Source organism: Vicia villosa, linkage group LG4 (assembly GCF_029867415.1).
Source record: "Vicia villosa cultivar HV-30 ecotype Madison, WI linkage group LG4, Vvil1.0, whole genome shotgun sequence".
Taxonomy (NCBI): domain Eukaryota; kingdom Viridiplantae; phylum Streptophyta; class Magnoliopsida; order Fabales; family Fabaceae; genus Vicia; species Vicia villosa.
Window position 1 is genome coordinate 170,855,904 of NC_081183.1, and position 18,015 is coordinate 170,873,918.

The 18,015-nt window shown below is 30.4% G+C and overlaps 1 protein-coding gene across 3 annotated transcripts; it reads left to right on the forward strand.

Annotated features, from left to right (window-relative positions):
- The first annotated feature begins 1,042 nt into the window (after nt 1–1,042).
- Nucleotides 1,043–3,733, forward strand: LOC131595907 (beta-amyrin 11-oxidase-like). 3 transcript variants are annotated; one of them, XM_058868428.1, is made up of 8 exons: nt 1,043–1,290; nt 1,389–1,869; nt 2,006–2,260; nt 2,599–2,688; nt 2,826–2,904; nt 3,011–3,117; nt 3,212–3,333; nt 3,444–3,733. In XM_058868428.1, exons 1-8 carry the CDS (start codon nt 1,058–1,060, stop codon nt 3,544–3,546), a joined length of 1,470 nt encoding a protein of 489 aa, XP_058724411.1. In that variant the 5' UTR covers nt 1,043–1,057; the 3' UTR covers nt 3,547–3,733. The 3 variants fall into 3 exon arrangements, with proteins under 3 accessions (XP_058724411.1, XP_058724412.1, XP_058724413.1); XM_058868429.1 differs by lacking the exon at nt 2,599–2,688; XM_058868430.1 differs by lacking the exon at nt 2,006–2,260.
- The last annotated feature ends 14,282 nt before the right edge of the window (nt 3,734–18,015 follow it).

Here is an 18,015-nt window from a genome sequence, read left to right on the forward strand (position 1 = left end):
ACCTAACAAATGCACAAAACATACATGCGGTCAAAACTATTTTTTTTGTTCTGTAACAGACCTTATTTCAAAAATGCACTTCTGAAATAAGTTTGGTGGATTTCAGAAGTGCATTTCCGAACTGACGCAGTTTCTTTACCAACAAATCAACACCAATTCAGTGAGATAAGATATGGAATGAGAAAAATTTACCTCAAATTGTAGCTTTCTATGCTCCCTTTGCTATGATGAACCACATGAAACTTGGTTTGAAGACGAAAAAATTGATTAAAAATGGTTGAGGTTTTGGAGAGGGTTTGTGTTTTGTTTGGAATAAAATGAATGAAATAGTGAAGGAGGGAAAAAAGTATATGAATTAAAAATGGTTGAGGTTTTGGAGAGGGTTTGTGTTTTGTTTGGAATAAAATGAATGAAATAGTGAAGGAGAGAAAAAGGTATATGAAGGGTTTTTTTCGGATATGTATTTCCAAAAAAACACCTGACACTTTAAATCCAATGTTTAAATGGAAAAATGGTGATTTCGGATATGCATCTCCGAAATAGTTGATATGAATTATTTCAGATATGCATTTCCAAAATCAGTAAAAACGTAAAAAATGTGCTTTCGGATATGCATATCTGAAAGGTATTTTGAGAATATTATGAATGTTTTCCACCCTATATAGGTGGATAAAGAAATTTCCTAAAAAGGATATGTTATCTGATTCACTAAATAGCCTATAAATAGCCTCACATTGTCTATTGTTTGAGAAAAGTATATGTTATCTGATTCACTAAATAGCCTCACATTGTCTATTGTTTGAGAAGTTAAAGGTAGATTAATAACAACATTAATTTCCTCACTCCAATAAAATATCTTTTATGTCGGCAATATATAAAAGTTAAAGGTAGATTAATAACTAACTTATGATTAATCCAATAAATAAAAGGAAACGTAACGTACCAAAGCTAACTACCATATATGGATATTCTAACTCTATCAACTGCCGTTAAGTAATTAAACTAACTCTATCAACTATATAAACATAATATGAGCAAATGAACTAGGTATTCAAACATGGATATACAATATTGGGTTTGGACTTATGCCCTTTTGTTAGCAACCTATTTTTGTATGTTCAATTTTGTGTGGAGATTGAATGAGTGGTATTATAGTATAAAATTAAGAAAGAAACAATACACTCTGCCTCCTGGTGATTTGGGATGGCCTTTTGTAGGAAATATGCTGGCCTTTATTAAACATTTCAAATCTGGTCATCCTGATTTGTTCATCAACAACCTTGTCTCCAAGTAGTGTATCTCTTTTTCTCCTCTTGCAATGATTCTTCACACACACACAAAAGTACTTTGTATATAATAAATCCTATACTAACTAGTTTGTATTACAGGTATGGACAAAACGGTATCTATAAGATGCACTTATTTGGAAATCCAAGCATCATTATTTGTGAGGCGGAGATGTGTAAAAGGGTTTTGACAGATGATGAGACCTTTAAAATCGGTTATCCAAAATCCACTGTAGAAGTGGTGAGATGTAAATGTATTTGGAGTTTCTCCCGAAAAGAACACAAGAAATTTAGACGTCTAATCTCTTCTCTTACCATTGACCGTAATATATTAGAAACATACCTATCAAGTATTGAGGATATTGTGATTAATTCTCTTGAAGAAATTTCTAGTATGAGCCAGCCGGTTGAGTTTTTAAAAGAGATGAAAAATATTTCTTTTAATATTATCATCGATATTTTCATGGGCTCTTACAATCAACATATTATTGCCAAAATCGGAGATTCATTCACCGAAATGCATAGTGCTTTGTTCTCTTTGCCCGTTAATCTTCTTGGTTTTGCTTTTCGTAAAGGAATCAAGGTAATTATTTCTTATATATATTTTCATATTCTAATTCATAATATTATTAGTAAAATCAACTAGTTAAAAATCCGTGCATCGCATCATATAATCAGAAATTTGTTATAATGTCGATTATACATACATGATATAATAGGCACGCGAGAAGTTGGTGAAATTAGTTAAACCTATTGTTGAAGAAAGGAGGATGATGATAAAACATGGTGAGAGGAAAGATCTACTTGATGTGTTTTTGGATGCAAAGGATGAAGATGGTTGGAAACCAGAAGATGAGGATATTATTGACATATTGATAGGGATTGTACTTGCTGGCCATGAAAGTACAGCAAATAGTATGATGTGGTCAATGATATATCTTACACAAAATCCACATATTTTGGAAAAAGCCAAGGTAAAATAAATTGCTTTTTTTTTCTTTCAAAAAACATAAAATAGAGGAATCGAAAATTTAGTTTAAAAAATAGAAAAACAAAATTTAATTTTAGACAAAAGCTAGAGAAAACCAATACTAGTACATTTAAGTATTACAAAATATAAACTAACTCAAAAAGTTAAATTTCATTCATTAATTCATAAATTAAAACCCAAAATTCTCATTAAAACAAAAACAAATTATATGAAGAAAAAAATTAACTTATAACATGAAAATAAACATCAACCAAGTCTTAAGGAAATAAAGGAAAAATTCTTAATATATTGTTCATCAAAGAATGCATGTGTTGTTTTTAGGAGGAGCAAGAGGAAATCATGAAGACAAGACTTCCCAACCAGAAACATTTAAGTCTTAAGGATATCAAGAAAATGAATTATCTTTCTCAGGTAGAAATCTTCTATAGATGCATAGTTATGAAATATCCATTAATATCATTTTAGTTAAAAATAATAATATTTCTTTTCAATTTTTTTTAAAACTAATATTAACTAATTATTAGTGTTGTAATGTCTTACATTTTTAGATAATCAATGAAACACTGCGACTTAAGAATAGCAACTTTGCAATTTTTCGGGAGGCAACTATAGACGTTAACATTAACGGTTTGTTCATATTCATTTTTTTAAAATTTCATAATTAATAGAAACATTAGAATTATTTTCCTATTTATTTAAAAGTAGTAAAAGTTCATCTACTTTATATTTTTAGGTTATACTATACCAAAAGGATGGAAAGTGTTAACTTGGTCGAGAGCTATTCATATGAATCCCATATATTATCCAAATCCAAATGAATTTAATCCATCAAGATGGAATGTGAGTTATATTTTAATTTATAATGTAATAATTTATATTAAAATTGTAAAAAATTAGTTATGTATTAGTGTTTTTTTTATATTATATGGTGCAGGATCACAATATTAAAATTGGAAGTTTCCTTCCTTTTGGTGCTGGAAGTAGACATTGTCCTGGAAGTGATTTGGCTAAAATTGAAATTTCCATATTTTTACATTATTTCCTTCTCAATTATAAGTAAGCACTCATTTTAACTTTTTAAAAAAAAAAAAAATTAATTTCTTATTTATTATTTTAATAGAAATTTAACTATATATTTATTTTACTAATTAATCTATTTTGTGCAGGCTTGAGTTAGTGAATCCAAAATGTCCTATTACTAGTTTACCATCACCCAAGCCTATAGACAATTGCCTTGCTAAGGTGATAAAGGTCTCAAGAATTGCATAGTTATTGCAGTGGAAAATAAATTTGCAAAGTCTCTTGGTTTGGAAATAAACGGTTGCTTCTTATTACAATGAATGGCATGTTAGATTATTATTGTTTTGTTTTCTATGGTGTGCTCAAGTTCAAAAGAGAAATATTATATGTTAAAATTCAATAAAATTATTAATAAGATTGATTTTATATTGTATAAGACTTATTGAAGGAGTAGTTTAAGAAGGAAGTTTAAGGTTTGATAGTTGCTAACAATTTCGTCTCACCGTTAACACACTACAAGAAAATATAGGATTAATTACCAAATTTTATTTTCATTGCTAATCTGAATTTAAAATACAATTATTTTATTCTAATCAAATAAATTATAATAAATCATTGATCCACTTAAAAATTATACTTTTAAAAGATTGAGTAATCGAGAAATATTTGTTTTTCTTATATGTGAAGATACTAGTATTTTAACGTGGACTTACTATTTTTTTTAATCTTTTTCAAATTAAAATAAAAAATAATACACACAGTAGTTACTTATCATAAAGTTCATTAAAAAATAAAAAAAAGGTATTATAATAATCCCCTTGAAACACGATTTTGTAAACTCCTTCGCCATTCTCCTTCATCATTGTTCGAAATTAATCATTCTCCTTCATCAATCGAAATCATAACTTTACTATCACAATTTGAAATCGCTTCTTCAATTTTCGAATTTGTTACGAAATCACTCCAAAATTTTCAAAACCTAATACTTGAGGTAATTGTTTTTCCCTAAATCAAATATCGCAGAATCACTCTAGTAATTTTCCTTTAAAGAGTCTCTTTTTCTGGTTCACGTAGTTTCTATTATAGCAATTCAATCCCGTTGCAACATCTCTTTTCGATCTTCGCCACATTGCTGTATTTTCTCCGATCTACAATGTCGATTCATTGTTTACTAGCTCATAGATACTGTTGATGTTGAATTTCAATTTTCATCAATATAATTATCATTAATTTTTAATTTGTTATTAATTTATAGGATATTGATTTGGTTGCAAATATTGAATATATTCAAGTCAATTTTAGAATATTCAGAAAATTATCAAGGCATTCATTCCTCTTTCTTTATTGCTTGCTATTGAATTTATATTTAGTTATTTAAATTGTAATGTGAAATAAATTGAACTTTATTTGCCTTTGTGTGAATTTTTTTTTGTTCATGTGGTATGTATTCAATGAATTTGCTTTGCATATATAGCATAGATTGAAAATGTGTTTTGTAAATGGTCACAATCGATCCTGTCTTTTTAGAGGCTCAGAGCTGTTAGAATTATAATGCAAATGTGAGTAAGTGGAAAGATAGTTTCACATCGAATATAAATATAGTGACTTAAACATTTACAAGTGGGAGAATCATTGTGGACTCACACTTGAGGGGGAGTGTTAGAAAAATAACGCAAGTGTGAGTAAGTGGGGGAAATAGTGGACTCACATTTGTGGTGACTTGAACATTTATAAGTGGTAGAAGTCACTCACCTATCACCTTAAGATTTTAGGTGGACAAATGGCGTGTCTCCCACAATATGTATCAATGCTCTCTAGTGAAAAACTCTTATAACAGAGGCAAATAATAAATATGAACCACCAATAAAAAAACTGAACACTAACCTTGAATTTTAATTTTTCTTTTTTTGGTTTTGTTTTTACTTTAAAGATTAATGATTAAGAAATAATTATATCATGCAAAAAAATCAAGAGCATACATACAAAGAATTTGATTAGTTTAGTTCGTCATGCATGGTAGAACTTTCATATTCCAACTGCATTAGTCTGATTCCATTTAACATTATTTATAAAATCCTTCATTACTTTTTCTTTCAGAAATTCTGTTGACCGAAGCTTCTTCATCATCTTAATTGTTTGAAACTTATATTTTCTTTGATGAAGGTTCTTCATTAGTAGATGATGATTCTTTGAAAGATCATTCATCTACCGAAATCGTTCTTCCAAACGAAACCATGAAATTCATTTTTTTTACAAATTAAAAGAATAATTTTAACATCAAATTATTTAAATATTTATCATTAAAAATTTTAATATAATCAAAATCACATAATTTTTTTAAAAATGATATATCTAAAAAAAATATTTTTAAAAATGTTATTTGAGATTGTAAAATAAGACCAAACTTGAAACTTAAACCAATTGTGAAATTAAAACTATAAAATTGTCAAAAACACCATTGTGGGTATCGAACCTAGTACGCAACATTGCAACCAACATTTTCGAAATCTCAATAATAATAATAATAATAATAATAATAATAATAATTGTTCTGGTCTGTGCCGAGCAGGCCCATCGTTTATACCAGGGCCGAACAGGCCCAATCCTTGAGCTAGGGCTGAGCAAGCCCATTCATACTTCAAGCCCAATAACACGCACACTAGCCGTTGCAAGCGTCAAGCCCACGTGCCCACTAAAGAGCATGTGGTTCAACCCACTACCGCAGGATCCGGACAACTCCTTCTGAATCCTACGCTCTATCCACCCTGAATGTGAGTCACTTGCTGACTCAGCCCACCACGTAGAATTCTGGCAGTTTCCTAGCACGTGAGCCTCCAATAGATCCGACCCAATTAGGAAACCTTGGCCCAGTGTTGGAGGCTATAAATACCCTCTTCACTAGGGGGTCAGGTATTCATTATTAATTCTATCATACATTTTCTATGCTTGCTCTCCATGCTCTCATACTTACTTTAGCATCGGAGTGCCTTGCACAAACACCCCCCAGTTCACAGAAGTCTAATACGATCCTTCTGATCAGGTGAGATCAATTATATATATATATATATATAATACTATATCTAAAAAATAAGTCGTATCTAATATTAGAAAATAAATAAATTATATTGATTAAATAGAATGGTGGACTTGGAATAAGATCTTTGGTGAGATTGACTGAAGTTTCTAATCTCAAGCTTGTTTTGCAACAAAGCTGGACTTGAAAATTAGTGATTTCTCAACTATTAAAGCTTTTGAGGTCACCATCTGGGCTCCTCGTGCTCCCAACATTTGTGAAGTTATTTGATCTCCTACTAATTTCATTGGTTGAAGTGAAACTGTGATGAACCTTTTAATCCTAATCTGGGCTCCTCGTGCTCCCAACATTTGTGAAGTTATTTGATCTCCTACTAATTTCATTGGTTGAAGTGAAACTGTGATGAACCTTTTAATCCTATCACTAAGACTATGGACAGTGAGGAATATTTTTAGGATTCATAATGGTGATTTCATCTTAGTTTTTGTGGAGATTCTTTCGTCTGGGTCCTCTGGGTTTGCTAAATTCTCTACTATTTTAAGGTATATTATGATAGCAAAGCATCGTGGTTGGCGCAAGATTTAGATTGAAACAGATTGCATAAGGGTGGTCAAAGCTTTTTCCAACCTCGATTTGGTCTCTTTGAGGCTTCAGTACAGGTGGCATCGTAAATTGGACCACTCTAATCATGGACAAGGATTCTCCAACTTTTGGGCGGAAAAGTTAGAGTAACTTTATGCAAATTTTAGAAAAAATAAAGGAAATAGTTGTGTTGATTTTGGAAGGAAAAATATGTGAGAGAAAATAGATTAAGAGAGAGATAGAGAGAAAGTAAGAGAAGTTAAAGTTAGACATCATCATTCATATTAGGGGTGGCAAAACAGGTCGTGGCCCGCCAGGCCCGCCCGCCAAAAAATGGCTGGTTGGATTGACATTTTAGGCCCGCCATCCGCCATAGCCCGCCCCGCCAAAACCCGTCGCCCGCCATAGCCCACCCTGCCAAAGCCCGCCGCCCGCCAAAACTCGCTGCTCCGTTAAAATCCGCTATTTTTTAAGTTAATTCTACTAATTCTAATTCTTGATGGTTTTATTTTATACATTTATTTGTGAATATATTTGTTAAAAAATACTTTATAAAAAATTGTTCCTAAAACTATGTGAAAAATCTAATTAAAATGTAAAAAATTTATTAAAAAAATGAAAAAATAATAAATAAAAAATAGACGGGCTAGGTTTTTATGCCCATTTCAATTTGCAGACTTGCCCGCCCCGTTCTTTTTTTTACGGGCATATGACGGGGTGGGGCGGGCCGCCCGCTTTGTCACTCCTAATTCATATACACAAGGAAGAGAACTCTTGTGCTGATTTTTTTTTCTTTTTGCAAATATAACTCTCAAAACAAGTTCCACTACATTTGTTAATCCATTCCTCTAGTGATTAGGAGTGATTTTATAAAGAATTGGTTAGGAATATCTTTCTTTGGATTTTCTTTGGAGTGATGGGGATAACTTTGTTCCCTTTTTGTCTCATTTATATCATCTTTTCTTTTTATCAATATATGAGCTTTGATTTTAAAAAAACACATGACTTTCTAAATATTTCTTAAAAACCCTCCATTCTTAAATCTTTCTTAAAAAAATCATGATTCTTAATAAAAAAATAGTTTTTCTTATTTTTAAAAAAAATGCACTTTTTTTACTTATTTAAATTAAAATCGATGTAATTCACTTAAAGTAAACAATGAATCGTGATTCTAAATATTTTTTAAAAAATATGATTATTTTTAATAAAATATTTTTTATCATTACAAATTTTCACATTTTTTTATTTCTTCATATTAAGTTCTATTATATTTAATTAAAGTAAATATTTCCTCTGTTTCAAAATGAATGTCACATTTGGAAAAAAAGTTGTCCCAAAATACTTGTCACTTTACATTACCAATGCAATTTTATAATTAATCTTTCAATTGTACCCTTTAATAAATACTCTTAATTTATTATAATTCCACTTAATATTAATGTTATTTTGAATACACCAATAGTTAATCAGGATAATTTTGTAATGTCACAATTCTCTATCTTTCATTTATTAGTGTTTCTTAATCTGTGTGAAGTGGACCATTGAAACAAATAATTTGTGACGGATTGAGTAGTAAAATTGATATGTTTTAAAGTATAATACAAAATGATACTCAACATATGTATAAAAATAAGAAAAATTAGGTAGTAAATAATGAGTATATAATAATATAGTTTGTAATATATTTAAAATTTTATCAATTTCATATTATACGTTAATGAAAAAGTCATTATTTAAATAAAATTTAAAAAATAGAAAAATTTGCTTAAGACAATTTTCTATTAAAAATCATTTTTTTTGTGTAAGCAAGATATATTGATAGGGAGAACTAAGAGTTTTCCAACCCGATTACACGAAAACGGATTAACCGCTCAAAAAAGAGAAAATTACATCCAATTAAGCTTATGAAAGATAAAGAAAAGGATCTTTAATGAACTCATAAAACGAATAATTGGAGAAAGTAATTTTCCCGCAAAAGGACCACTTCCAAACCATGGTCTTGATATTCCACACCGTATCGTCAAAGTTCCAATTATCCTCCCGGAAACAAACTCCATTCCTAACCAACCATAAAGTCCAAGTAGTAGCTAACCACACTACATCCACCTTGCCACTCTTGACCTTTTTTTTACGGAAAAAGAAATGCCAATCCATAAAATTCGATAAACACCCTTCCTCCATAACTCCCACTTTTCCCACCCAAAGCGCAATGGCTTTCCAAATCATTGTTTAGTATAAATATCATTGTTTGTATAAATACTAAAAAGAATCACGTTTTTATTTATTAATAAAAGTGGTAAGATACTATTTAGTACTTAGTATGAATAATGTGTGAGTCACTCAGAGATCCTTAATAACCATTAAATTAAAATAAACTCAAAGGTTAATAGAAATGTAACTATGGGTGGGTGTAATTTGATACCAAGTTTTTTTTTTCTTTATGTTCGAGTGAAGATCTATTTTGGATCCTCACAATAATTGAGAACTCAAATTAATATTAGGCAACAAAAAAATCTAATTTAATCTCTTATTAAATTTAATCGGGTCATATTACTCTCATTGTTTATTTTTAAATCGGTTTTTTTCTACTTTTAAACTATGACTTGTCTACTGTGTTAGAAGAAATCTCTTACTAAAAGTTGTTGCTAGAAGGAATCGACACATAGGGAGTTTTAAGTCATATCATATACCTTTACCACTAGGTCAATGTACATAAGTGACATATAATTCTCATGATTTATAGTAATATCAAACAATTATGAATTTAAAAAAAAAATACGTCAATGTACATTGGTAACAAATAAATCTCATAATTTATAGTAATATTTAAAAAATTCAAAATTTAAAATAAAAAATATAAAATTTGTAACCATGAGTCTTGACTACAAGTCCCTTAAGATTAAGAGTGTTTGTTTCAAGTAAAGAAATAACATTCCTTGGAATCTCATTCCCATCATTATTATTCTTTGGAATAATATTCCTAAGTGTTTGGCAAAAACTAAATTTCCTAAGAAAGTTTATAATGTTTCTTTAATTTTAAATTTATAAAAAATAACATAAATAAAAATGTGAGTAGTAGTGGGAAGTTATAGTTAGTTGAATTTTATTCTCATGAGAATGTTGGATTCTCATCCTTTATACCTTGGAATAAAAATAGAAGAACCATGTGTAAATAAAGTTTCTGAAAATAAAATATGCCTTTGTAATTTTTTAAAAATTGAATCAAACATGGGAACGTTGCATTCTCATGACCATATTCTCGAGAATATCTATTACAACCTTGAAACAAACACACCCTAAATGGTAGTCATTTTACAACTAGATCCATTGTTATTAATATTTCTAATAATGAATATGTAACTTAATAATAAAATTTTATTTATTTGTGTGTTATTTATTTTCAATAAAATAAGTAAATATTTATTTGTGTGTTATTTAATTTCAATTAAATATTATTTAATTTATTTTTATTTGATTAATCATATTTACAATTTACATCTTAATAAGTAAATGTTTATTCTGAATTATTAACTTAAGTATTCATCATTAAAAATATTAACAATAGAAACTGATTGGTTCAGTTATAAAGTGATTACCGTTTAACTTGAAGGAACTCAGGTTCGTATTTTTTGTTTTAAATTCAATATTGTTTAATACTACTACAACTCATGGGAATTATCTATCGTCTATATACCTTTGTCTAATGGTAAAGATATAGGATATAACTTAAAGGTCCATGTAGCGGTGAAATATTTAGACCAAAGCCATTAGATTAACCTGACTCATTATTTTAGTGAAAGTCGTCACCGCGCTTTATTGTTTCCAGACGAAATGGGAAAAAAAGTGAAATACAACCCAAACAAGTTTTTTAAGTCAAAAAAACTAATAAAAACAAAGTAGAAATCTTAGGTACGGGGTTGATCATGCAAGGGGAAGGTGTTAGAACCCCTCACATATGTGGTACTCCACAGAAATCTTTTTGAAAATCTGTGCAAAAGAGTTTTGTGCAAAAGAAAGTTTTTCTTTGGTTTTAAAATTATGTTCGGCATGATATCGTATGTTGTGCCTAGATATCTCCTGAGTACAATGGAGAATTCAGAGCATTTGTAGTTCCGCTCAAAAGGAAACAAAGGTTTTTGTTTAAAATTGGATACACACTTTATCATCATAGGAGAGAAAACTCGGCTAATCATACTTGAACATGAGAACAAATAAATTATTTGCGTCACAACTGAAAGAAGGGCTCCAACTTGGATAAATCAACAAGTATGTCACTAACTCTTTCAAGTGGAAGAGAATCAATCATATCAATCAATATCAAGGGATTAGAGAATTACATCTTCACCATAATGATTATTCATGTCTAAAATTTTAGAAAAGGATCTTTAAAAGAAAAGCCACCAAGGGAAAAAAATTTAGAAGAAATTTTTTTAAAAGAGTTTAAAAGTTTGCAAACATAAGAAGATTTTGAAAAGGAGGGAGAAGTTTTGAAAATTTAAGAAAGGGGCAAGAGATGAAGGGACTATCCTAAAGCATAAAGTAAAAGATAAGATAAGGAAAGGTCTAACCAACAAGAAGCCAACACTTGACATAAAGAAGTCAATGTAGAGTTCTCATCCTTTGGATTAACAAACCAAGCAAGTATAATACCAAGTATTAGATGAAATAAGCGTCAGATAAATTATGAATCAAGCAAATCTTTATTTTTATCTAAAAGCTTCAATGGACCAGATGAATTTTTTTGAGTTTAAAATAACATCTTCATATGAATGACTGGAAAACCAATGCCGCAGAATAAACCTTAAGGACTTAAGATGAAAATTGGCCAGAGTAACAACTGTATACAGAGGAATTCTCAATCACAATTTCTTGGAGTAAACCCCAAGGACTTCAGACAAAGTATATAACTCAAAACAACCTACACACAGAGAAAATCAAACAAATGCCTTGGGGTAAACCCTAAGGAATTCAGAATATCAACAGGGTAAAAGTCAAGGTATCAAGATCTCAATCCAATAGTCCATCCTTCAAGCATAGGGTATGGTACCCAAAGTCCAAGTCCTCATTAATTTCTTTTATAGTTTAGTCTTTATTAATATATTAAGCACAAGAGTAAAGTCCAAATGGACAAATGGAAAATACAAGCATAAGTAAACATGATAATGAATAATGGATGATAAAATAAAACATAAGATAACAAAAGAAGCATACAAGATAAGGTTAGAAGTTAGTGGTTAATGATTAAAGGTTGATTATTAAAGTGAGTGATCAATGATGATTGAATAATGAACTTAGATCAAAATTAATAAAGACTCATTAGAGGATTGATAAAATAAAAACCTCCTAACAACAAGTTTCATAGGTCTTGAACCAATTGTCAAATAATCAACCATACTTGGACTTACAAACATAGGTTTGAGCCACGAATGATCAGTTTTCAATACGGGACAAATTTAGCGCTATGTTAAGCAATCGCCAAGTAATTTATATAGAAGTCACCCTAGGTCGGTCAATAACAATTTATGTGTTTAATAACAAATTAGAGAAATGATATATAAAAGCATTCTCCTAAAATTTGCAACACATGCAAAACAACAATATAAAGCAAGAATGAGATTGAGATAGGGAGGGAAAGAATTGGATTAAAAATAAAATTATAGCTCCCGATGAATTCTTTTTGATCATTATGGAATTTCATCTTAATGATCCATCAGAGGAATGGTAAAACCATAGCCTCTACACAATGGATTTACCAAGACTTACACCCTCCGATAAAAAAGAGAGATGAAGAGAATAAAAGAAATATCAAGTTACCAAATATGATAAAAGTCAAAACTAGTCACAAAAGAAATAAAATCTCAATTTTAATGAATAAAAAGGGATTTTAAATGGTCAATTGATTAGAAATTATTGATGAAATACTCAAAGAGTATCTAAACACCAAATAAATTTCAAATAATACCATAATAAAATCAGGAAAACTATTTGATATTTTTTAAAAAAGGTTTTGTAATTTTTGAAAAACCTAAAACTTTTTTTAAACCAATTAAAATCAAGAAAACAAAGCAAAAATTATTTAAAATTGTAAAATAAAAAATATATATCTGGAAAAATATAAATCAAAAAGAGAAAATTAAAATAAAATTTTAGCAAAAACTTTGGTATTTTTTGGAATTAAAATGAAACAGTTATTAATTTTTGAAGTTAGAACAATTAAAAATTAAAAAAAAATCAGAAAATAGAAAATAAGAGAGAAAAATATAGAGCGTTAGATAGATCTGACTAATGAAAATAAAGTAATCAAATCACATGGTCAACATCAAAGCGCACCATGGAACTTAGTACAATAATTGCACATAATCATTTAATAAATCAGATTTAAAAAAACGTGGAAACGTCTCATTGGTTGAAGAAGAACAAGTCATCGTCTTCAACCTTCGTCCACCCTGAAATCGTGATTCATGAACTATAAAATCAAAAGCTCATACCCGTACCATTGGATTCGTCTCTTCAAGATGATCACAACCGTGCCCTCGCGCCAAATTTAAACTTATCACAACTTGCTCGATTTGGAAATAATTAGAGGAAACAAAGTTTGAAAAATTGGAAAACAGATGAAGCAAATGCATCCACAGTTAAAATCAAACAATGCCAAGAGCATTAGTGAGATAAGAGCTACATTGTAGCAAGAAATTTGAGACAAAATGGTGGAGAAATCTACCTGTAGAAGTTCAACTTGTAAGCTTTGAAAATGGAGTTCCACACCTTGATTCAGTGCACGATTCTTGCCTCTAAGAGTTTACTTAGCTTCAATGAAGATCAATGAAGATAAATGAGTGGAGATTTTTGTGAATTGAGGTGACAAATGGAAAAAATGGAAGAGTTCGTATGGGATCTGAATAAGGGTCAATTGGTTATCAAAGCTTGTCTAAAATGAATGGAATATGGTCTATATTTAAAGGAGAAGTGAATGGAATGATGAGGATGGGGTGAATGATGACATTTTCCCTTGAATTCGTGCACACCTAATATCACATGAGAAGTGTAACTTGTAATCACTCAAAAATCATCCAAACCGTGCATTTTGATGTGTTAATCCTTTTAGGCAAGTTTTTTAAACATTTTGAAGTAAGAATCATGCACCAATTTGAGGATTAGAAGTCACATTAACAAAATTTGCTTCTAATAGAAAAGTAAAAAAAATTCATCCATGGTACCAACTTCAAACTTAGGGTGCAAGCAATGTAGGGACCTTTATGATGCAATCTTGGACTCTTTAGAAAGCTGAATGATCAAGCTTGACAATGTGATTTTAAAGTTTCCATTTGGATTCTTGGAGAAAAATTTATAGCTCTTCAAATTTGAGAAAAATAATGTACAAAATACATAGCTATTTTTAGCATCTTTGGCTCTTCTAGGCAGCCAACTTCAACCTTAGGCCCTACACAATTTGTGTGTGTATTTTGAGGGATTTTTAGGACATTCATTCTCATCATTAAGATGAACATAATGCAAAAAGAATCACCTCCATAAGACATGTAGATTGAGAGATATGGCTTTGGCGACTAGGGCAAGTACAAGGCAATTTTACGAGAGCATTTTGTTATACCCCAAAATTTGCCCACATATTTTTCAAGAAAACTCCAATCTGAAAATTAAGGGTCTCATATAATCATGGATTTTTATTTCAACAAATATCCTGACATATGAAATACTTAGTTTTTAGAATCTTTCTTATACAGTAATTTGGCTTGCAGTTGAATTTATTCTTACGCAAACACCAAATACTATTTATTACTTCACACATGCTATTTATTTATTTACAGATAAATAGTACTGACACAATTGGTACAGAGTTAAATCTTTTTGCAGGCGCAGAATCAGGAAACTCAGACTGTACTGGTAACAAGTAGATTATTATTATCTTTTGTTTCCCACTAATTGTTGTACTATATTCCATTATTTGCAAAAATCTTTTCAAATCTCTTTTTCAAAAATCAAATCTCTCCTTTTTCCAACACTATCATACACTTTCTTTCAAATCTTACTTCCACTCAAATTTTCCTTTTGTACGGAATCACATCATTCCCCAACGTCTCTTTCCTTCTTTCTATTCTATAAATATCTCTCATTTTCTTCCATAAAATCTCACATCAAATTCCAACTCATCTTTCAAATTCCTATCTCATATCTATTTTCTCTTCTTCCCTGACAAGAATGGCAAAGTGGATAGAGACACTGTTTCTTACAGTCATCACCATTGCTACGGTGATCATGACTTTCTTCTGCCTGCATAGTCCTGAAGAGTGTGGACCTGCAATAGTTGCACTCCCAATCATCTACATGTTATTGTTCATAGCATGGGTCATTAATCGTCATTCTTAAAATTTGCCGTTTTTCTTATTTCTTAAATGTACCGTTTATTCGTCGTACTGTTCAATATAGTATGTGATATTTGTACTGTCAGTATTAAATGTTGTACTATTTGTCATAATATTGCTTAATTACTAAGATAATATTTTGTGTGTTTTCTGCCAGTCAAATATTCCTATTTCTGTGCATTAAATGATTTTCAGGGTTATTATCGGTAATTTTGCCCGCATACCGTAAATATTAGTTATTTATTATGTCTGTGTTTTTTCTAACAAGTCATGTAAATAAACTTTCATTTTTCACATAAAACAAAAACAAAAAACAACAAAAAAAGAAAATTAACTTTGACTGTTGATTTTTCACTCTAACTGCTACATCAATACCTGAACAGTCAGTTGACAGCCAAACTGCTGGCAGTACAATTCTCAGTGTTTTGTACCATCAATCAAATCAATCTTTCACAATTCAAAATTCCAAGATCTTTTGTGCTAGAAGTCTTCTGAATATCACGCGATTAGCAGAGACTCAACACTGCACAAAAATCAGGTACGCTTAACTGTCTCCTACACAAACAGTCCCTAATCAGGGTTTTTCTTGTTTTTACAGGAGCAACAAGTTTTTGAGAGCTCAAATGGATTTCATACACATCCATATATCTTAAAGTACCATCATACAAACTTTCAGACTTCAATTCACTCAGACGCACCGTCAGCAGCTCAAACAGTCAACAGACGACCCGTTTGACCAAAAAAGTCAACAGACAGTCAAAAATGAAATTTTTTGTCAAAGTCCATATTTTGTCAAAGGATTCATCATTTGATCATTGGATGATCATAATTCATCAAGGAAAGATCAAAAATCAACAAAACCCTAAGATTCAAAATTAGGGTTTTTGCCTGAAAAGTCAACTCAACTTTGACTGATCATAACTCTCTCATCCTTCATCCAAAAAATTCAAACCAAAGCTGTTTTGAAGGAAATTCAATTATCTTTCAAATTCCATTGATCCCATGGTCATTGGATTCACCATTTGAAAAATATGATCAAAGACATTACAGGTCATTTTCAAAGTCAACAAAAAGACACTTTTTTCAAAAGGACACACAAGGAGCTTCAAAAATCATTTTGACATGAGACCAAAGACATTGGTTAGAGGACTCTTTGAGGTTTCTAAAAAGTGCAAGATCTCCTTCATATGACAAAAATTGAAGGATTTACACCTTGTTGAAGTTGGCTAAATTTTGGGAAAATGCATGAAACCAACATTGTTCAAAATTGCATTTTTTTTCCAAATGGGGCCAAGTTTTCAGCATTCAAACATCATTTCCATGATGTTATGGGCCTCCCACGACCAAGACTAAGCCCATACCTTTTTTATCCATTTTTTGCATGATTTTATCTTACTTTAAGATTAAAATTAAAAAAGAAATGCATGGATAAATGGTAGCTTACAATCTAAGCATGACTCATCCAAGGAACCTTCAATTTTCTGCAGAGGATTGGTGCACAAGGCAAGAGCATTGAATGGAGTCAAGACTTGGTCAAAAATTCAAGGTTTTTAATATTTAAAAACCAAGTTTTCAACAAAGGCAACTAGCTGCAAGTTAGCTTCAATTGCAAGCACACATAGCTTATAAATAAGCTATCATAGTTCAGCAAACAGAAGGAGACAGGTTCAGAAGCAAAGCTAAGCATAACACCCTTGTAATCACTTCAAAAAATTCAAAAGAAAACTCAAATTCGAATTTGTAATTTCTGCTCATTTCAATACAAACTAAGCATTCATACACCTTCCTTGAACATCACTGAAACTATCTCAATCAATTACAAGCCTTGAAGCTCACTGAATCGAGCTACACAGGTCAAAAATTATTCAAACTAAAATCAATTCGTATCTGGCTATTCACACATATTTAACAAGATGTAGACATACTATTGAGTTTGGTTTGAGGTGTAGATCATTTCTGGAGCTTTAATTAAGTTTTAGATGCGTATACACGAAACCACCATTTTAGGGTTCTTTATCCCAAAATTAGGGTTTTCCAAATTAGGCAAAATTACAGGTTCTGAATAGCACCATTGAGTTCGCATGAACAATACGAACTCAACCATACCATCGCGCCAAATTTAGACTCACGTTTGCTTGTATTCGCTATTATTACCAGGTGTAAAAGATTAGGTTTTTTACACCACCTGCAAATGAACGGTGTAAAAACCTATCTGAAGGTTGAAGATGATGCGTGGCGCCCTCTGATTCGCTGGGAGGCGCGCGCGTGTTTTTTAAACTGACTTGGAATTCAGTGTTTTGCAGGTGTTCCACGTGTTATGGTCCCTCACCATCTGGGCCTTCTGATCCATCCATCAACTCATCCAACGCCTCAGAACACGCACGCATACCATGCTCCCTCACTGATTACCACACAGGATCAGTATCCTTTTATTTTCTATTTTATTTTCTATTTTATTTTAATTTCTTTGTTAAATTAATTAAAAATAGTTTTAAAAATCCAAAAAATACACAAAAAATATTTTTAGACTTCTAAAATAATATATTATTTTCTGAAATAAAAATATTTTTATTTTCTTCAAAATTTCAATATTTTGCATAATTAATTAGTATATATTTATATATTTGCTTTTTAATTATTCTAACCAATCAAAAAAATCATAAAAAAAATTGTTCTTGGTGTTAAATATTGTTTATATATTATAAACTAATTTTGTACATA

What these genes read in the sequence shown, in the direction of transcription:
- LOC131595907 (XM_058868428.1), top strand. Translation starts at nt 1,058, where the DNA reads ATGGATATACAATATTGGGTTTGGACTTATGCCCTTTTGTTAGCAACC. An exon ending in TATAGACGTTAACATTAACG is followed by an intron (nt 2,905 to 3,010) that starts GTTTGTTCATAT and finishes TTATATTTTTAG; the next exon opens with GTTATACTATACCAAAAGGA. An exon ending in TATTTCCTTCTCAATTATAA is followed by an intron (nt 3,334 to 3,443) that starts GTAAGCACTCAT and finishes TATTTTGTGCAG; the next exon opens with GCTTGAGTTAGTGAATCCAA.